Source organism: Zeugodacus cucurbitae, chromosome 6 (assembly GCF_028554725.1).
Source record: "Zeugodacus cucurbitae isolate PBARC_wt_2022May chromosome 6, idZeuCucr1.2, whole genome shotgun sequence".
NCBI classification, from domain to species: domain Eukaryota; kingdom Metazoa; phylum Arthropoda; class Insecta; order Diptera; family Tephritidae; genus Zeugodacus; species Zeugodacus cucurbitae.
The window spans coordinates 30,978,907-31,001,577 of record NC_071671.1 but is presented as its reverse complement, the minus strand read 5'-3'; the positions used below and the strand labels follow the sequence as shown (position 1 = coordinate 31,001,577).

The 22,671-nt window shown below is 37.2% G+C and overlaps 1 protein-coding gene across 1 annotated transcript; it reads right to left on the bottom strand.

Annotated features, from left to right (window-relative positions):
* Positions 1-18,250: 18,250 nt before the first annotated feature.
* LOC128922678 (uncharacterized) lies at positions 18,251-19,066 on the bottom strand. The gene is made up of 2 exons (XM_054233970.1): positions 18,663-19,066; positions 18,251-18,601 (listed from the first exon to the last, which is right to left on the bottom strand). The coding sequence occupies exons 1-2, from the start codon at positions 18,784-18,786 to the stop codon at positions 18,417-18,419; spliced, it is 309 nt and encodes a 102-aa protein (XP_054089945.1). The 5' UTR covers positions 18,787-19,066; the 3' UTR covers positions 18,251-18,416.
* Positions 19,067-22,671: the final 3,605 nt, after the last annotated feature.

Genomic DNA, 22,671 nt, shown 5'->3' with positions numbered 1-22,671 from the left:
ACGTAAAATAGCTTTGATATATCATTTATAATAACAATCGATTATTTAAAACAAATAAATCGCCAATTTTTTAATTTTTTGCACAAATAATTTCACTTTAATCCAACTACAAATTGCACGGTGGTACAAAATAATAAAACCAAAACAAAGAGCTGAAGTCAAAGCTAGTGCTTAATTATTATTTAAAATTCTAAGTGAAAAATGTATTAACTTGAAAAAGAAGTCCGCAATGGCGGAATTTAACAACAATAGTATAAACAAGTATGGAAAGGCTAAGTTCGGTTGCAACCGAACATTTTATACTCTCGCAATTTATTGAAGAAATTTTATTAAGATAACGCACAAATTTACCCATAAATTCGGCATAAAGTTTAATAGAATAACGAAAATCGTCATATATAGATATGAGGGCTGAGGTAATTCCTGAACCGATTTCACTCATTTTCATCACCAAGGTACACTATATCCAAGACTAAATGCTCACTTAATTTTGATAAGATATATCACATATTAACCAATACATATATGCGTAATAAAGCCAAACGAATTTTTGAAAAACCTATAATTAGGTACATATATGGGAGCTAGGGGATGATATTTTTGAAAAACCTATAATTATGTAGATGGGAGCTAGGAGATGTTGTGACCCGATTTTAATAATTTTTGGAACAGAGACACACCATTGGAAGAAAACAATTTCCTCTGAATTACATTAAATTAGCTGAGAGATTTACCCATATTTTCGGTTAAAATTTAACCTTAGGCGCTGAGTTCAACATGTTCGATATCTGGGGCCTTGAAAAGTTATAGTCCGTTTTTGACAATTTTTTCACAAGTGATGCCACAGATCATATACTGTATTTGTGTAAAGTTTTATTTCGCTATCATCATTGGTTCCTAATGTATATATTATAAAGAGAAGGAATAAGATAAAATTCGAAAATGAGTTATATGGGAAGTTGTCGTGGTTGAGAACCGATTTCGACCGACCGATTTTTGTAACAAAACATATAATTTTAAATATGCCTTATTATATTGGATCATTTTACGGCTGAAGATTTAAGAAATCACGTTCATTGTTATATTTTATCTGCACATTATTCAGTTTGGTTCACTATGTTTCACATTTCCGTTATCCATTTGATAATTCTTGTGTTGCCTATTCCCTTTAGTGGGTCGTGAGAGTGTTACTATGTAATTTATTAAGCTTACTTGTTTTAATATTTTTTGGTGCACCATTTGCATATTCGTTACCTCTCGCACGAGGTTTTTATATTTTTAGGATCTTTATAAGGATCTTTTATATGTGGGTTTAATACCACGATCACCTATCCTTTTCCGCGGATAATTGTTTTCTCGTGGCCCCACGTAGGGACAATCTTTTACAAGATTCAATTTGTTTATATTGGTCATAAGTGTCTGTGCAACTGCTGCCGTTAACTTGTATGTCATTGGCGTTGAAACTGTTTACCCGGTTATAGCCGAATCGATGATATAGAGGACTTTTCTTTTCAATTGCCTACTCAGTCCAAAGTAGCACCTGTTGCCAAAATGATTCTGCGCTGGATTTCGAGGTTGACATTGTTGGTGTTGTTGATGCTGGTTCCAAAGCATACGAAATTATCTACGACTTCGAAGTTATGACTGACTTACATATCTAATAGGGAAAAAGCATAACAAACGGCGCCGTTGTTGCTTCCGATGATATCAATATCATCGGCGTAGGCCAGCAGCTGTACACTCTTATAGAAGATTGTACCTTCTCTATTTAGCTCTGCTGCTGTTGTTGTTGCCCACATATTAATTAATACATTTTGTCTATCAAACAAGCTACTTGTATTAATATTACTTAACGTCAACTTGCACAGCCGTATTAGTTTAAGGGGGTTACCAAATGCAGACATCGCGGCATAAATACAGCTCCTTTTTGTGCTGTCGAAAGCAGCTTTAAAACCGTGGTGTGTGTCGATCCTCTTTTCACGGATCTTCTCCAAGATTTGACGCATGGTGAATATCTGGTCAGTAGTGGATTTTCCAGGTCTAAAGCCACACTGATAAGGTCCAATCAGTTTGTTGACAGTGGGCTTTAGTCTTTCACACAGTACTCTCGTTAGAACCTTATAGACGATATTTGGGAGGCTTATCCAGTGAGTTTGAGGTGCCGTTCCACAGTTTCCTTATACCGAGATGCTGATGAGTGCTCTCAGAGAGCAGGAGTGCAAGTCGAGTTGAGAATTTTTTGGCTGTCTGTTGCGATTGCAGCTTTTCGACGTCGAACCTTCCTTGTGTTTGGTGATGGGTCCGAGACTATATTTGGTCCTCGGAACGAACGCACGTCTAAAACACTGGAGATATCTCTTCCGTCTTTCACAACATGATATTGTGTGCTGGAATCTGGTACTACAGACGACCATATTTCGGTTCCCAGCGAAGTCGATCAGCCTCAGCCCGTTTGGCAATGTTTCGTCATGGAGGCTGAATTTTCCGACTGTCACCCTAGCGTTGAAATCGCCAAGCAAGATTTTAACATCGTGGCGGGGGCAGCGCTCGTAGGTGCGTTTTTGTAATAGAAAGTATGTTTGATCACATCGTCATTCTCTTCCGTTGGGGCGTGGGCGCAAATCAGCGATTTTTGAAGAATCTCGCTTATATGCGGATTGTGCCTAGTCGTTCATCCACAGGGGTGAATGCCAGGACTCGACGACGGAGTCTCCCTCCCACCACAAATCCAACACCGAATTTGCGCTCGTTTATATGGCCGTATGGTAGTTCCCAAACCCTACGCACAACCGCAGAAGCGGGTTCGCCTTCTCACTTTAGCTCGCCTCCAAACGGATGTTTGTTGGCAACCCAGAGGATACTTGGTCTCTTGGTTTAAGAAGAATCGTTTCTGGCCACTCCCAAGTGAATGACAATCAAAAACTTTCCTCACAATTTTCAGTGCCGTGAAAAAGTCTAAATTACACTGTTAAACTGAATGCGAAACTGAATTTTTTGTGCATGAAAGAAATACACAGAGTCCTGGTGCAAATTGAATATACATATCTTCACTTTTGTTGTTTGCGGAATCTTATAAAAAAGAAAACAAAATTACTTAAACATTATGTTAAATTAAAAAAAACACAATAAAATTCATATAAACAATTTATAAAAAAAAGCACAATACATACTAAACACGAGCAAAGCAAATGATTATATGTACAATCAGCTGTTCTCTTCTTACAATTATCAGCTGTGATCAAAGCTGCCATACAAGTTTAGTAAATACAGAATAAAAAGTTGTATTCCCAACTGCATTACTTTATATTATGAAGCAGGGATATTAGTGCCATTGACTGTAAAGAGTTCTTCCATATAATAAATCTCATATTTGAAATAACGCAACAGTCACTCAAATAGCAGTTCATTATAAAATCTATACAGAAATTGCATTTTATTTTATTAAACTAATGTGACTGATAATTTTTTCGTTTTCAGTTCTTGCTTTTCATAAGAAGGTGGCAAGTTTCATGAACTGAATACTATTTTTTAGCAGCGATATCTAGCTCTGATGTTCTGAATTTGTGTTTTATATGGAATGTCAGTTGCGTTTTTTATACCACAGTTTATTCACGTTCTTGTCACGAAAAATGTATCCTATGTCCTGCCCCCGGTGCTAAGCTACCTCCAAACCAAATTTAAGCCAAATCGGTTCAGCCGTTCTTCAGTTATAAAGACTTGAACTAACACGACTTTCTTTTATATATATAGATATTTTTTTCTATTTTTTCCCTTTAAATATGGGCAATTTTCGATTTTGTGGCTGCTGTGCTGAACACATAGAACACGACAAGCGACGAGCAACATCTGTCAAATATTAAAATACACGCGTTCTTATGGGCACAGATTTTTTGACAACAGCACGACTACGCGACAACAGGCTTGTAGTTGTCGTTGTCGCCAAAATAAAAATGTTTCTATGGGCAGCTGTAGAGTTGCCACTAATATATGAAATGTAAAATTATTAAAAATTATAACAAATATGACGTTATTTTGCCAGTAGAAACGTAAAATAGCTTTGATATATCATTTATAATAACAATCGATTATTTAAAACAAATAAATCGCCAATTTTTTAATTTTTTGCACAAATAATTTCACTTTAATCCAACTACAAATTGCACGGTGGTACAAAATAATAAAACCAAAACAAAGAGCTGAAGTCAAAGCTAGTGCTTAATTATTATTTAAAATTCTAAGTGAAAAATGTATTAACTTGAAAAAGAAGTCCGCAATGGCGGAATTTAACAACAATAGTATAAACAAGTATGGAAAGGCTAAGTTCGGTTGCAACCGAACATTTTATACTCTCGCAATTTATTGAAGAAATTTTATTAAGATAACGCACAAATTTACCCATAAATTCGGCATAAAGTTTAATAGAATAACGAAAATCGTCATATATAGATATGAGGGCTGAGGTAATTCCTGAACCGATTTCACTCATTTTCATCACCAAGGTACACTATATCCAAGACTAAATGCTCACTTAATTTTGATAAGATATATCACATATTAACCAATACATATATGCGTAATAAAGCCAAACGAATTTTTGAAAAACCTATAATTAGGTACATATATGGGAGCTAGGGGATGATATTTTTGAAAAACCTATAATTATGTAGATGGGAGCTAGGAGATGTTGTGACCCGATTTTAATAATTTTTGGAACAGAGACACACCATTGGAAGAAAACAATTTCCTCTGAATTACATTAAATTAGCTGAGAGATTTACCCATATTTTCGGTTAAAATTTAACCTTAGGCGCTGAGTTCAACATGTTCGATATCTGGGGCCTTGAAAAGTTATAGTCCGTTTTTGACAATTTTTTCACAAGTGATGCCACAGATCATATACTGTATTTGTGTAAAGTTTTATTTCGCTATCATCATTGGTTCCTAATGTATATATTATAAAGAGAAGGAATAAGATAAAATTCGAAAATGAGTTATATGGGAAGTTGTCGTGGTTGTGAACCGATTTCGACCGACCGATTTTTGTAACAAAACATATAATTTTAAATATGCCTTATTATATTGGATCATTTTACGGCTGAAGATTTAAGGAATCACGTTCATTGTTATATTTTATCTGCACATTATTCAGTTTGGTTCACTATGTTTCACATTTCCGTTATCCATTTGATAATTCTTGTGTTGCCTATTCCCTTTAGTGGGTCGTGAGAGTGTTACTATGTAATTTATTAAGCTTACTTGTTTTAATATTTTTTGGTGCACCATTTGCATATTCGTTACCTCTCGCACGAGGTTTTTATATTTTTAGGATCTTTATAAGGATCTTTTATATGTGGGTTTAATACCACGATCACCTATCCTTTTCCGCGGATAATTGTTTTCTCGTGGCCCCACGTAGGGACAATCTTTTACAAGATTCAATTTGTTTATATTGGTCATAAGTGTCTGTGCAACTGCTGCCGTTAACTTGTATGTCATTGGCGTTGAAACTGTTTACCCGGTTATAGCCGAATCGATGATATAGAGGACTTTTCTTTTCAATTGCCTACTCAGTCCAAAGTAGCACCTGTTGCCAAAATGATTCTGCGCTGGATTTCGAGGTTGACATTGTTGGTGTTGTTGATGCTGGTTCCAAAGCATACGAAATTATCTACGACTTCGAAGTTATGACTGACTTACATATCTAATAGGGAAAAAGCATAACAAACGGCGCCGTTGTTGCTTCCGATGATATCAATATCATCGGCGTAGGCCAGCAGCTGTACACTCTTATAGAAGATTGTACCTTCTCTATTTAGCTCTGCTGCTGTTGTTGTTGCCCACATATTAATTAATACATTTTGTCTATCAAACAAGCTACTTGTATTAATATTACTTAACGTCAACTTGCACAGCCGTATTAGTTTAAGGGGGTTACCAAATGCAGACATCGCGGCATAAATACAGCTCCTTTTTGTGCTGTCGAAAGCAGCTTTAAAACCGTGGTGTGTGTCGATCCTCTTTTCACGGATCTTCTCCAAGATTTGACGCATGGTGAATATCTGGTCAGTAGTGGTTTTTCCAGGTCTAAAGCCACACTGATAAGGTCCAATCAGTTTGTTGACAGTGGGCTTTAGTCTTTCACACAGTACTCTCGTTAGAACCTTATAGACGATATTTGGGAGGCTTATCCAGTGAGTTTGAGGTGCCGTTCCACAGTTTCCTTATACCGAGATGCTGATGAGTGCTCTCAGAGAGCAGGAGTGCAAGTCGAGTTGAGAATTTTTTGGCTGTCTGTTGCGATTGCAGCTTTTCGACGTCGAACCTTCCTTGTGTTTGGTGATGGGTCCGAGACTATATTTGGTCCTCGGAACGAACGCACGTCTAAAACACTGGAGATATCTCTTCCGTCTTTCACAACATGATATTGTGTGCTGGAATCTGGTACTACAGACGACCATATTTCGGTTCCCAGCGAAGTCGATCAGCCTCAGCCCGTTTGGCAATGTTTCGTCATGGAGGCTGAATTTTCCGACTGTCACCCTAGCGTTGAAATCGCCAAGCAAGATTTTAACATCGTGGCGGGGGCAGCGCTCGTAGGTGCGTTTTTGTAATAGAAAGTATGTTTGATCACATCGTCATTCTCTTCCGTTGGGGCGTGGGCGCAAATCAGCGATTTTTGAAGAATCTCGCTTATATGCGGATTGTGCCTAGTCGTTCATCCACAGGGGTGAATGCCAGGACTCGACGACGGAGTCTCCCTCCCACCACAAATCCAACACCGAATTTGCGCTCGTTTATATGGCCGTATGGTAGTTCCCAAACCCTACGCACAACCGCAGAAGCGGGTTCGCCTTCTCACTTTAGCTCGCCTCCAAACGGATGTTTGTTGGCAACCCAGAGGATACTTGGTCTCTTGGTTTAAGAAGAATCGTTTCTGGCCACTCCCAAGTGAATGACAATCAAAAACTTTCCTCACAATTTTCAGTGCCGTGAAAAAGTCTAAATTACACTGTTAAACTGAATGCGAAACTGAATTTTTTGTGCATGAAAGAAATACACAGAGTCCTGGTGCAAATTGAATATACATATCTTCACTTTTGTTGTTTGCGGAATCTTATAAAAAAGAAAACAAAATTACTTAAACATTATGTTAAATTAAAAAAAACACAATAAAATTCATATAAACAATTTATAAAAAAAAGCACAATACATACTAAACACGAGCAAAGCAAATGATTATATGTACAATCAGCTGTTCTCTTCTTACAATTATCAGCTGTGATCAAAGCTGCCATACAAGTTTAGTAAATACAGAATAAAAAGTTGTATTCCCAACTGCATTACCGACCAAACGTCAGGTTGCTAACACCCAGTAGGGAAATCACTAAAAACAAAAAATGGCAAAACCTCAACATGAGGTGACGCCGAGAAACAGTCTAAGCTCGTTTAGAGTAAATACAATTAAAGAGTTACAAAAGGCTAACTCTCTTGTAAATGAGAGGCTTAAAACTTTAGGAGCGATGTGTAATAAATTACACAAAGATAATATACCACTTAAAAAAGAAAACGAAGAACTGAAAGCCAGTAAAATCAAACCTGCTAGTGCAAAATCATCAAATGTTTGTGTTGATGATGTTTACGAAACGGATGAAGATGAACTAGCTAATGAAGAGTGGATACTCAAAAAGAAAGGCTCTTCAAAAAAACGTAAAGCTGATAGTTCCGCAACAATTAATAGCACATTGGAGAATAAAAATAAAGAAAATGCGGCCATTAATGATACCAAAACTCACCAACCAACACCAATTATAATAAATGACATTCTGGTGTTACCGCTCTAACAAAAAACAAATTTTTAATAAAGCTTTTGAGTAACGGTGACTACAAACTAAATACATTTGATGCTACTGGCTATCGAACATCAACAAAATTCTTGTCAAAAAAAATATACCTTAGTTTAGCTACGACAGCAAACATAACAGGTCAGTAAAGGTAATGATAAAAAATTTACACCACTCATGTGATACACAATTCATCTTGAACGACCTTAAAAATCAAGGCTTTAATGTTTTAAATGCAATTAACAAACTTAAGTGGAAGACTAAAGAACCGCTAGATATGTTTTTAGTAGTATTCGATGCTACCGAGGACATTAAGAAAGTTTATCAGATCAAAAGCATTCTTAATACTGTTGTCAAGGTTGAGCCTATCAAAGCCTCTAAATTATTCCCTCAGTGCAAAAACTGTCAAGCTTTTGGACATACAAAAAACTTCTGCGATAAGCCATCGAGATGTGTGAAATGTGGAGGCAAACATCTTACAACTGAATGCACCAAAGCCGAAAAAGATCCTGCCAAATGTTGCAACTGCGGCGATTCTCACCCTGCAATCTTCCGTGGTTGTATCGCACTGCAAAAAATTAGAGACAAAAAGAATGGTAGTACAGTTGAGGAGAATGTCAATGCTCAGGCGAAGAACCCCGTTGCGGACAAAGGAAGGAAGGAAGTAAGACCCCTCCCATAAACTTCAAAGCTTATATTTGCGCAAATGGCTAAGGAAGGTCAGAAAAATATAGTTCAAACAAGTAAGGAAGGGCTAAGTTCAGTTGTAACCATACATTTTATACTCTCGCAATTTATTTATTTAATATTATATAATACAAAATTTGACCCACATATTCGTCATATATGTATATGGTATAAAGTCCATTGAAAGTTGGAAACCCTAATATTATGTTAGAAGCACCGAGGTCCTCATGTTCGATATTTGGGGCCCTGAAAACCTATGGTCCGATTTCGCCGATTTTTAGAAGGGCGATGCCACACTACAAGTGCAGTATTTATGCAAAGTTCTGTTCCGATATGTTCATTAATGCTTACTTTACATATTGTAAAGTAAACTATTCAGGTCGACTTCAAAGTTCTGGTATATAGGAAGTAGGCGTGGTTGTGAACCCATTTGGCCTATTTTCACAACATATCCTTGGGATGTAAGTAAAATATTACAAACAAAGTTTTATTGATATTGGACGAGTAGTTTCGGATATATGGTTTTTGACCCATAAGTGGGCGGAGCCACACCTAATTAAAAGTTTTTATACCATTTTGAGAGCAGCTCTTCTGTACCTTCTTTATAATGAAAATTAAGGTTTCTGTTGGTTTTCCTTACTGAATTAAAGCATTTTTAGTAGTTTTCAACGTAACCTTTGTGTGGGTATCGGATAATAACCACGCGCACCTCCCATACAAAGGTTATGTTGAAAATTACTAAAAGCGCGTTAACTCACTAAAGAAAAACTTCAGAAACACCGAATTTTACATAAGAAATGGCAGATGGAAGCTGCACTCAGATGTTTTTACAAAATGGGAAATGGGCGTGGTGTGAAATTCGACATATAACATTTTCTTGACATCCTGATGACACGGGTGGAATATGAGTGAAATCGGTTCACAACCACGCCTACTTCCCATATAACTCAATTTTGAACTCCATCTGATTCGTTCACTTTATAATATATAGATTAGGAACCAATGAAGATAGCGGAATAAAACTTTACACAAATAGTGTATTTGAGCTTTGACATCACTTGTGGAAAATCGAACATGAAGAACTAAGTGCATTAGGGTAATTCTCAGCTAATTTAATGTAATTCAGAGGAAATTTTTTTCATCTAAGAGTGTGTCTCTGTTCATAACATCTCCTACCTCCCATATACCTGATTATAGGTAATATAAAATGAAGTGAGCGTATAGTATTCGATATATTGTATCTTGGTTGTGAAAACGAGTGAAATTGGAACAGGAATTACCTTAGTCCCCATATACTATTTATGATGATTTTCGTTATTCTAGAGAAATTTATGCCGAATATATGGGTCGAATTGTGTTATCTTTATAAAATTACATCAATAAATTGCGAGAGTATAAAATGTTCGATTGCACCCGAACTTAGCCTTTCCTTACTTGTTATACTTAATTGCTCTATATAGTCCGCCCAGGCATAATATCAAAACAGATACTTATACGATACGAGTTTATTAAAAAAAATATTATTTTTATACATATTTCTTTATTTATTGAATCTGCTTTGTTTAAAGCCTAACAATAAGTAATAAAATCTTAAATCTATTTACAACTAAAAAAGCTCAGGAATGTGGTTGAGCTGGTTTGGTAGAACGGTGCTCTCTAATTAGCCAAAGGGTTTGGTTGTTCACGAAGTTTAGAAATATATTTCTTTCTACTGTCCTCTATCTCCTTCTTTACCATAGGAATATCAAGATCTTTATGGATATTTTTGTTACGGATGTACCATGGTGAACCCGTTATTGTTCAAAGCATTTTAGATTGGAATCTCTGAATTATATCAATGTTGGTCGTACCTCACAGTTGAATACCATACATCCATATCGGTTTTATGATTGCATTGTATAACAGGACTTTGTTGTCTAGGGTAAGTTCAGAATTTTTGTTTAAAGCCAATTTAAATTGGCTGCTCTTAACTTCATGCATGTTATTTTACTCGCTATATGTTTCCGCCACGTGAGCCTTCGATCCAGGTGAATCCCAAGATAAGTTACTTCATTTGCTTGGGGTATTAGCACATTGTTTATTTTAACTATCCGGCATGGTTCCGATCTTAGCGAGAATGTAACATGCTTGCATTTTTGCTCATTAATATTTATACGCCAGTTGGCTAGACATTCTTCGACACAAGTTAAGTGCTCCTGTAATACTCTTGATGCTTTTATGGGGCATTTGTTATGGCTGTGTCATCCGCAAAAGTTGATTTCAATACGTTATTAGCTATTGGAATATCATGCCAGACCTTATCTAGCTACATCAAGAAAAATAGCTGAACCGAACTTTCTGTGCTCGAATGCTTTCCTGATTTCGTTTGTAATTCTATTTATTTGCTCTACTGTGCCATGTTTAGCACGAAACCCGAATTGGTGGGTTGGTGGTGTTGGTATATTATTTTCGTGGAGGAAAAAGAGACATTTGTGATAGTAAAACTTTTTCGAATATTTTGGAAAGACAGGGTAAGAGACTTATTGGTCTGTAGGAAGACGGTTGTGTTATGTCTTTTCCAGGTTTATCTATCATCTTTTTCCACGAAATTGGATAGTACCCGAACCCAAGAATTGCATTAAAGAGCAAAGAGAGCACTGATATAGCAATATTTGGAAACTCAATTAACATTTGATTTTTTCGGACTTAGCTCTTCTAGGATCTTGGTAATTTCATAAGTAGACGTCCTAATAGACACGCTTGACTCGTTTGCGATATTGGGCAAAGTTGGCAACTTAAAATTGTATTTTGGACCATTGGGTTGAAATACCTTTTCTAGGTGATTTGCAAAGCAATTTGCCTTTTCCTCATTACTACGCGCCCAATTACCATTCGACTGTCTTATAGGCAAGTTGGAATCTAATGGTGGCTTAAAAGACTTTTGGGCTTTCCAAAGGAAGTTTTTCTTGCTAGAATTTGGACACAGGTGCTTTATATAATTTTCGGTATTGTATTCTTCATCGCGTTTAAGTGCTTTTTTTTAACTTACGTACAGCCGATTTCAGTTGGCTCAGATTTGAAGGGGAACGACTTAACTGCGATTCACGTCTCGCTTGCCTTTTCTCATTTACAAGCTCTTCTATTTCATTATTATTGATTTTTCTAAAAACCTTGATGTTTCTTTTAGGTGTTGCCAAGACAGCTGCATTTGTTATTACATCATTGAATTCCATTATGCTTTCATGAATATATCTTCCTGTATTTATTTTTAAATCGATATTAATGTGGCTACTGATATATTTTCTATATTTCAACCAGTTAGTTTTAAAAGATGTTAGAGATACTTTTGACTCAACTATCATGGGCTGTTCGCATAAGTTTATAAGTACAGCATAAAAAATATGACGGAAGGTACATATGGATGCAAACGATGTATCGATGTTTTCGTCAAAAAGCATCGATGTTAGCCATCGATGTCTCGAATCTAAAAACATCGATGCATCGATGTCACTTTCAACGATGTTTTATATAAAAAATTTACTTTACACCTTCACACTTTTTCGGGTATTAACCCGAAACCCTTTATTTGGATACGCTTTATTACATTGGAATTAGATTTTTGTAAAATACGGAGAATTCGTTAAGAAAATGTGCGCTTGGACCTGCGGTTACTTTTATGATTTATTTATACAATTTACATAATTCTGGCGTAGACAACTGCGTTTGTTCAGAGATTCAAATTACTTGATTTTAAAGATGCTAGGGCTAAAGGAAATACATTTTTTTTTGTTTCATAGAAAATTAATCGCGCTGATACAACAGAATATTCGGATGAGTGTGAAACAGAATACTCGTTTGATGTTTGGGTTGACATGAATACTGTGTTTCCGGAGTTGTATAAATTGGCTTATTAATATTTACACATTGTAGCCTCTTCAGTGTCGAGTAAACGACTGTTTTCTAAACCCAGGGCAACTATCACGCAGAAGTAAAATCAAAAAGAAATGACAGTGAAAAAATTTTCCATATCGTTGTTTTGAAATTCTGTTATTTATTGAGAAAAAACTTTAACAGACATATAATGCTAAGTGAAATAAAATGTATCAACTTAAGGCGTACTACATTTCATTTATTTATACTTCTGCTTCTGTATCCCTTAGCTTTTCACACTAAATTTAAAATAAGTTAAAAAAGTTCAAAAATACATCGATGTTTCGATGTATCGATGTTTTAATGGCCGATGTTTTTGATTTCGATTGGTTTTGAAGAAACATCGATACATCGAACCATCGATGTTTCATTTTACGATGTTTGCATCCCTAAAGGTATATCATAATGCAAAGCATACTCATTGGGGATCTCGTTTAACTACAACCAAAGTTCGAGAAGCTATACAAGTTAATGGATGCAATGTTATTTCGACAGGGAGACCCACTTATTGGCCTGCAGATATTAGGAATTACCAGATCTTCTTGACTTTTTTGTCATCACCAAAGTATCGAAAATCTTTTTTGGCTTTTTCGTATTCAGGGCCGAGCGCCTCTACTTCTAGAAATACGTACTCTTCATTGCCACTATCGTTCTCCAAATCCTTTTCTGTAATATCGAATTCTGGCTTTGTCATGCCGTCTGCAGAGAACGTTAAATATAGAGAAGGTTCAATTGCGGACCAGCGTGTGAATTGTCAAAAACTAACAAAATCCTATAAGCGAGTTTCACCACAGCCGGCTCGGAAGGAGAAATATTAACAGTGACACGTTAGCAGAGCTGAGTATTAAATGAAAAATATGCTCAGAAATAGAATATATGAAATTCGTTTTGCGGATATTTATGAATGCATCCACAATTGAAAGCATTATGCGATTTCAGAGGTATATTTGTAAAAAATATATTCAAACGGACCCACATATTTATGTAATGTTTTATTACAATATACATACGTACTTAGATTCCTTATATGTTTATATTTTTATACTAAATACATTTCGTATAACACTAAAATGAAATACATATTTCGTAACTTAAATTTGCATATACATACATATGTATATTAAGCATTTACGTATGTGCATACATACATATATAGGTATGTCTTCAAAAATTCGAATTGTCTCATTACCACTTATCAGTGAAGGACATTTCATATGTGCGCGCATTGCTCTGTATGCATATACATACATATGTTTGTATGGCACTGAGCAAACACACAAACTTACATTGGCATATGCGTGCACGTAAATCTGCTAACCATCAAAAAAATCAAAAGCATTGTTCTACAAAAACAACAAGCCCCTCAAACGCATAAGCAGCATCACAAGTCAATATGGCAGCCAATCGGCAAAGGCAAATATTGCAGTAAACTCAACAAAAACATTTTCATTCATGAACGCAGGCGCACATTTACTTGGCAAAGTTGCTTCATTCATAAAAGCAGAGCCATACACATCTCCCTGCGCATGCCATGCCAACAAACGCCTTTTCGCGACGATGACAAAAATTATAAATTGAAGATTTTTCTAATGTTTCTTCCAGAAGGAAAAGTTGCAACGCCGCAAAAACCTAGGGATAAAAGTGGCAACATAGCCCTTCAGTCGATTTAAAATATTTTTCAGCAAAAATTCTGTGGCTCGCAAAAATGTATGTCGATATGTTTGCATGCTCATACATATTCATACATATTTACGACAAGCCGATTTTCTACCAACAACGCAATGTTGCGTCGCTTTTGCATTGCGCAGCCGGCCATCAATTTTTCGACACATCGAGCTTTACAGGGCCGTTTCAAGTGATCCCGCCGTAATATAATTTGCGCTTAATATGTATTGACAAATATTGAAGTATTAATTGGTTATCTATATAATTAAATGCATTTTAATATCTACCAACATATTAAATCATGTTTAGAATAATTTCTATTGATCTTTTTAAGAAACAAGGCATAAAACTTAAAGACATTATATGTTGGCCATCTGGGCCTCTTTGCCTGCGTACGCTCCACATTCCTTACAACTCTTTGACATGAAAACAAAAAAATTAAACGCTACGGCCATTCGTTGTCCGCGGCAACGAAGATCTTATATGAAGCCATGGGTACACATATTTCCATATATATATTGAATGTTGACAAATTGACATATAGACACAATTCGAATGGTTCTTTTGATATTTGTTAACATGTGCACATATATAATTACGAATGCGCGTACGTTTATCATTTTGTGATAATATACATATGTATGATAATATGTGACATTTTAATGACTTCTTCTTCTTCTTGACTGGCGTAGACACCGCTTACGCGGTTATAGCCGAGTCCAAAACAGCGCGCCACGCATCTCTCCTTCTGGCAGTTTGGCGCCAATTGGTTATTCCAAGCGAAGCCAGGTCCCTTTCCACCTGGTCCTTCCATCGGAGTGGAGGTCTCCTTCTTCCTCTGCTTCCACCAGCGGGTACTGCATCGAATACTTTCAGAGCTGGAGCACCTTCATCCATTCGAACAACATGTCCTAGCCAGCGTAGCCGCTGTTTTTTTATTCGCTGGACTATGTCTATGTCGTCGAATAACACATACAGCTCATCGTTCCATCGTCTGCGGTATTCGCCGTTGCCAATTCTTAAGGGACCATAAATCTTCCGCAAAACCTTTCTCTCGAAAACTCCCGGTGCCGTCTCATCGGATGTTGACATCGTCCACGCTTCTGCACCGTAAAGTAGGACGGGAATGATGAGAGACTTGTAGAGTTTGGTTTTTGTTCGTCGAGAGAGGACTTTACTTTTCAATTGCCTACTTAGTCCATAGTAGCACCTGTTGGCAAGAGTGATTCTGCGTTGGATTTCCAGGCTGACATTGTTATTGCTGTTAATGCTGGTTCCCAGGTAGACGAAATTATCTACAACTTCAAAGTTATGACTGTCAACAGTGACGTGGGAGCCAAGGCGCGAATGCGCTGACTGTTTGTTTGACGACAGGAGATATTTCGTCTTGTGCTCGTTCACCACCAGACCCATACGTTTCGCTTCCTTATCCAGTCTGGAGAAAGCAGAACTAACGGCGCGGGTGTTGTTTCCAATGATATCGATATCATCGGCGTACGCCAGTAGCTGTACACTCTTATAGAAGATTGTACCTTCTCTGTTTAGCTCTGCAGCACGTATTATTTTCTCCAGCATCAAGTTAAAGAAATCACACGAGAGTGAGTCACCTTGTCTGAAACCTCGTCTGGTATTGAACGGCTCGGAGAGGTCCTTCCCGATCCTGACGGAGCTTTTGGTGTTGCCCAACGTCAGCTTACACAGCCGTATTAGTTTTGCGGGGATACCAAATTCAGACATCGCGGCATAAAGGCAGCTCCTTTTCGTGCTGTCGAAAGCAGCTTTAAAGTCGACAAAGAGATGGTGAGTGTCGATCCTATTTTCACGGGTCTTCTCCAAAATTTGGCGCATGGTGAATATCTGGTCCGTTGTTGATTTTCCAGGTCTAAAGCCACACTGATAAGGTCCAATCAGTTTGTTGACGGTGGGCTTTAGTTCTTTCGCTCGACAGAACCTTATGCGCGATGTTGAGGAGGCTTATCCCACGGTAATTGGCGCAAATTGTGGGGTCTCCCTTTTTGTGTATTGGGCAGAGTACACTGAGATTCCAATCGTCAGGCATGCTATTTTCCGACCATATTCTGCAAAGAAGCTGATGCAAGCACCTTATCAGCTCTTCGCCGCCGTATTTGAATAGCTCGGCCGGTAATCCATCGGCACCCGCCGCCTTATTGTTCTTCAAGCGGGTAATTGCTATTCGAATTTCTTCACGGTCGGGCAATGGAACATCTGCTCCATCGTCGTCGATTGGGGAATCGGATTCGCCATCTCCTGATGTTGTACTTTCACTGCCATTCAGCAGGCTGGAGAAGTGTTCCCTCCACAAACTCAGTATACTCTGGTCATCAATAACTAGATCACCTCTGGGGGTCCTACAGGAGTGCGCTCCGGTCTTGAAACCTTCAGTTAGTCGCCGGATCTTTTCGTAAAATTTTCGAGCATTACCCCTGTCGGCCAGCTTGTCAAGCTCTTCATACTCACGCATTTCGGCCTCTTTCTTTTTTTGTCTGCAAATGCGTCTCGCTTCCCTCTTCAGCTCTCGGTATCTTTCCCATCCCGCTCGTGTTGCGGTCGATCGCAACATTGCGAGGTAGGCAGTCTGTTTTCTCTCCACTGCGAGACGACAATCCTCATCATACCAGCTGTTTTTTTGACTTTTCCGAAAACCAATGGTTTCGGTTGCAGCTGTACGTAAGGAGTTTGATATGCCGTCCCACAGCTCCCTTATACCGAGATGCTGATGAGTGCTCTCAAAGAGCAGGAGTGCAAGTCGAGTAGAAAATCGTTCGGCTGTCGGTTGTGATTGCAGCTTCTCGATGTCGAACCTTCCTTGTGTTTGTTGACGTGTACGCTTTTCTACACAGAGGCGGGTGCGTATCTTAGCTGCTACAAGATAGTGGTCCGAGTCGATGTTGGGACCACGAAGCGTACGCACATCAAAAACACTGGAGACATGTCGTCCATCTATCACAACATGATCGATCTGGTTGCGAGTGATTCGATCCGGGGACAGCCAAGTAGCTTGATGGATTTTCTTATGCTGGAATCTAGTACTACAGACGACCATATTTCGGGCCCCGGCGAAGTCGATCAGCCTCAGACCGTTTGGTGAGGAGGCTGAATTTTCCGAGTGTTGTGCCAAAGACACCTTCTTTACCCACCCTAGCGTTGAAATCGCCAAGCACGATTTTGACATCGTGGCGGGAGCAGCGCTCATAGGTACGTTCTAGGCGCTCATAGAAGGTATCTTTGATCACTTCGTCCTTCTCTTCCGTCGGGGCGTGGGCGCAAATCAGCGATATGTTGAAGAACCTTGCTTTGATGCGGATTGTGGCTAGACGTTCATCCACCGGAGTGAATGACAGGACTCGACGACGGAGTCTCTCTCCCACCACGAATCCCATACCGAATTTGCGCTCCTTTATATGGCCGCTGTAGTAGATGTCACAAGGACCCACCTTCTTCCGTCCTTGTCCCGTCCATCGCATTTCTTGGATTGCGGTGATGTCAGCCTTTACTCTTACGAGGACATCAACCAGCTGGGCAGAGGCACCTTCCCAATTAAGGGTCCGGACATTCCAGGTGCATGCCCTTATTTCGTAGTCCTTTAAACGTTTGCAGTGGTCGTCATCAAAATTGGGGTCTCTCATCCGAGGCTGTTTTTTTCTTTTTCATTGGGGGGTGTTTTTATGTGGTGGGTCCCAAACCCTACGCACAACCGCATAGGCGGGTTTCGCCTTCTCACTTTAGCTCGCCTCCAAACGGATGTCTGTTGGCTACCCAGAGGATACTTGGTCTAAGACCGGAAGTCGTGAGCTGCTTGAGCCACATGTAAAAGAATCGTTCCTGGCCACTCCCAAGTGAATGACAGTCAGAAACTTTCTTCACTTACGTGAACTTCTACATATGACTCCATCCTCCATTTAAATGACTAAAGTAAATAAATGTAGTATTATTATGTTAAATTTACAAAAGAATATAAAGTAATTTAGTTTATTGTATATTGTAAATGATTACTTAAGTATGTGCGCATGTGCCTTCATATCAAATATCAACGAAATATCTGTAAATTATATGCAAAAAGCCATGTGCGCATTGTATATAAGCGAATCTGTAAGCTTACATTTCCCAACATAGAAATTAACACAATTTTTCTCATTTAACACTGCAAACGCTCAATTCTGCTATTTTCTAGGCCTCTGATGTTAAACAATGGTGAAACTCCCTTATAGAATTCTGTGGTGAAACTCGCTTATAGAAACGAGTACCCCTTCGAAAAGCAAACCAGTGTGGTCATTAGCCCGCCGTGAACCTTCTCTATATTATACATTCTCTGCCGTCTGGCATAAATTCTGCTTCACCTTGTTCGTCTTCCCTGGGTGGCAATAAAAATTTCATTTCTTTTTTGTACGGAAACTGATTAGTGTCTATCTGATTGTCTGCTATGGCATTACGCTTGTAATGTTCACGTAAACAATGCCAACGCGTCTTCAAAAGGGCCTCTATAAAAGTTCAGTTATCGAATAATTGTATTTAACCGAATCTGGAGCAATATGGACGTACCTTGCATTTTCATTTGTTGAGCGATTTGCTGCCAACCACAACTACGATCCGATAAGGACGCATTATTTTTGTAAAGCAAAGGACACTGACGCACAGCCTCTATAAGACGATGATTTACATCCATGTTATTTTTTTATAATTCTTTTGTTTTTTAACTTTCGGCTATAAATACGCAAATTGATGTTTTTCATTTGTTTACAAATTTTATAGCAATTTGTATTTAGTAGTTTTCCGAAATATTCGTTTTAACGAAAACCGCTTATAACGAACAAGCAAATTTTTTACATTGAGTACCGTAAATAACGAACATCGAGAATTTGTAAGTACTCAGTTTAACGAACAACACGAAGAAGACATATGAAGAAAGAGGAAAAAATGAAATTACATCGAACTAGAATTAAAAATAAAACTGCAAAAATTAAAAAAAATGTGCAAATTGAAAAAATGTTAAATTTTATAAAAAAGCTTAAAACAATTGATCAGCACCAAATAGAAGTATGAGTGTCAGAATTGATCCATTTTGGAAGAATTTATTGGATTTGAAATGTTTTGTTATGGTTTTTCATTTTTTAACAAATAATTAATAAAACAATTTATTAAACTGCTATTTACGGATATATAACTCATTTTTATTGATAAAAATACCTCTAAGTGAGTACTCGAATTAACGAAAAATTTGATATAGCGAACAGGCCTGACAATTAATGTGTTCGTTATTTCGGAAAACTTCTGTATTTTGAATTTATTTCTTTTGAAACAACTGTTTGACAGCAAAATGCTTTTCACCTCAATTGGTGACTTTTTTAAGCTTTTTTCTTATGAGATTCGAACCAGAATAGACTCACAAAATATACGAAACCTCACAAATTTTTCCTCTCAACTCAGTTATGAGGTTTTTTCAGAATAGGGCAGTTAGTTATAATTTTTTTACGAAATAACGACATATTTTGTGTTCCAACACATATTGTGAAAAGGTGAATTTGGGTTTCTTTTCAGAAAGAACAACACATTTTGTATTACAACGATATTGGTGAAAAATTAATTAAATTTTTCATATTGCTTTTTTCAGCAAAAACGACACATTTGACTTATGACGGCGAAATTGGTCTATCTTTTTCACAAATAACGACATAATTCAAAGTGGGTCACATTTATGTCCAAGAAAAAGCATTAATACACTCTTTGGTCCATTTATGCTCAACTTTGTATTTAATGTATTACAGGCCACTAGATTTGTCAATAAACTGAGGACATTTTTCTATATTTGCTAAATAAGAGACAATTGAAAACTTTAAATCGCTCTCCTGAAAAATCGACTTTTTTGAGTTGTGACACTATTTCAGTAAATGAGCGATATATATATGTATATATCCGCAATAAAGTACATACGTTCATATTTATTCGGTTCTCCCTTTTTTCATACATGGTCCTTCGAGCCATAACGAAAGGCACATTGGCAAAAGTTAAGAAAAATCGAAAGCGAAGTGCAGTGACAAAAAAAAAACATATAAATAATTACATATGTAAGTTAATAAATCAAATACACACAAAAAAAGTGAAATAATCAGACAAACAAAGTATACAGAGCAGTGAAGTGCATACAAACAAGAAACCAAATAAAGAAAACCACCTAAACTAAATAAAAACAAGTGAGGAAGGGCTAAGTTCGGGTGTAACCGAACATTTTATACTCTCGCAATTTATTGATGTAATTTTATAAAGATAACACAATTCGACCCATATATTCGGTATAAAGTTCAATAGAATAACGAAAATCATCATAAATAGTATATGGGGACTGAGGTAATTCCTAAACCGATTTCACTCGTTTTCACCACCAAGATACAATGTATCGAAGACTATACGCTCCCTTAAAAAGTCATGGTTCGATTTTGACAATTTTTCCACAAGTGATGTCACAGCTCAAATACAGTATTTGTGTAATGTTTTATTCCGCTATCTTCATTTGAAAAGAATTCAAAATTGAGTTATATGGGAAGTAGACGTAGTTGTGAACCGATTTCCATATTCCATGTCATCAGGGTGTCAAGAAAGTGTTATATACCGAATTTCATTGAAATCGATCGAATAGTTCTTGAGTTATGGTTTTTGACCCATAAGTGGGCGACGCCACGCCCAATTTCCATTTTGTAAAAAAATCTCAGTGCAGCTTCCTTCTGCCATTTCTTATGTAAAATTTGGTGTTTGTGACGTTTTTCGTTAGTGAGTTAAGGAAATGGCTAAAATAAACGACTGCAGATAGTTTGGTTTATATAGCTTTACTGGTTTGCGAGTTATATACAAAAAACCTATTTGGAGGCGGGGTCACGCCCACTTTTCCAAAAAAATTACATCCAAATGTGCCCCTCCCTAATGGGATCCTATGTTCCAAATTTCATTTTCATAACTTTATTTATGACTTAGTTATGACACTGTATAGGTTTTCGGTTTCCGCCATTTTGTGGGCGTGGCAGTGGACCGATTTTGCCCATCAGGGTGCCAAGGAACATGTGTTCCAAGTTTCATTAAGATATCTTAATTCTTACTCAAGTTATCGCTTGCACGGATTTCAAATCCACTCGTCATCCTGATCATTTATTTATATATAACCCCATATCTAACTCTTATATTTCTTGGTGACACAAACAACCGTTATGTGAACAAAACTATTATACTCTGTGCAACAGGTTGCGAGAGTATAAAAAGACATAAGTCACCTTACCAACAAGAACCAACAACACATAAGCTTATCTTCGTGTATACAAATCCACAAAATTCACAAAGACAAAAAAAGGAGAATTCAAGTATTTACTTGCACAAAATTATCTCAGCGACACCCCTTCAGCTTATTAAGCTGTCAACAGGAAACGAGAACAAATACAAACATACATATATACATATCCTCAAATTTACAATATGAATGTATATACTAAAATACATAAATACATACAATACGCAACAAATATTTATATTTTAAATTCCGCTTTCGCGCATTATTCTGAACGCGAATATATGTACCCACGTTATACCCACGTGAAGGATTGCATACAAAACATTTAATGCATTCCATATGCACATAACATGCATACGTAGGTACAAAGGATATTGACCTCGTTTCTCGAGCCCGTACAAGGGTATACGGATAATTACATATAAAAAATCAAAAACGCAAGTAGATACAAACGCGATTAATAATACCAATAAACGAGTACTTTTGAGTAATATTGCGAAAATAACAACTCTTATTAACTTAAAAGAGTTTTCTATTTCACACATTTCTCAGTTTACGCTGAAAGAATATATACACATATATTTTATTAATTCACTTCTTCTAAATGAACACAGATTCCAAAGAATCCAAAGCTACTCAATTTTTAAAAATTCCAAAAATGACTGATGACGATAAACAAGGCACACACAGAAGCTACAACAAAAAAGACCAAAAGATAATTTAATATCAAGATTCATCACTGAAAGTGATACTTTTATAAGCTATAGCACAAGATTTAAAGCTTCCCCTACTGCTGACATCACGGAATCGGTTCTAAAGGTAAAACTCGAAAGTGTTCACGAATTATGGGTACGCCTTCTGGAAGCGTACGATACAGTAATTGATACTGACAACGATGAAATCCCAAAAAACATAAAAGCTTCGGCGACAGCCAAATATGTTAATTGCCGTGATCAGCACGAACTAATAAAGGGAATGATAAGGGAACAATTTGATTTATTAAGGCCAAATAGCACCACTACTCCCCCTCCCAGTGTAGTCACAACAGCAAAAGAAGACCTAGATAAGGCATGTAAATGTACAAGCTTGTGATACTGAAATTTTCAATGGATGTTATGACCAATGACCATCATTCCGTGACATGTTCACAGCCCTTTATATAAACCATCCTAAACTCGCAGAATCACAAAAGCTATACCAACTAAGGTACAAAACACAAGGGGAAGCAGGCAGTATCGTCAAGCAATTCGCTTTAAATGGCTAAAATTTTAAGCTGAC

Coding starts and splice junctions, on each gene's coding strand:
- LOC128922678 (XM_054233970.1), bottom strand. CDS start 18,786: ATGGATGTAAATCATCGTCTTATAGAGGCTGTGCGTCAGTGTCCTTTG. Junction 18,602..18,662: donor TCAACAAATGAAAATGCAAG/GTACGTCCATAT, acceptor GAACTTTTATAG/AGGCCCTTTTGAAGACGCGT.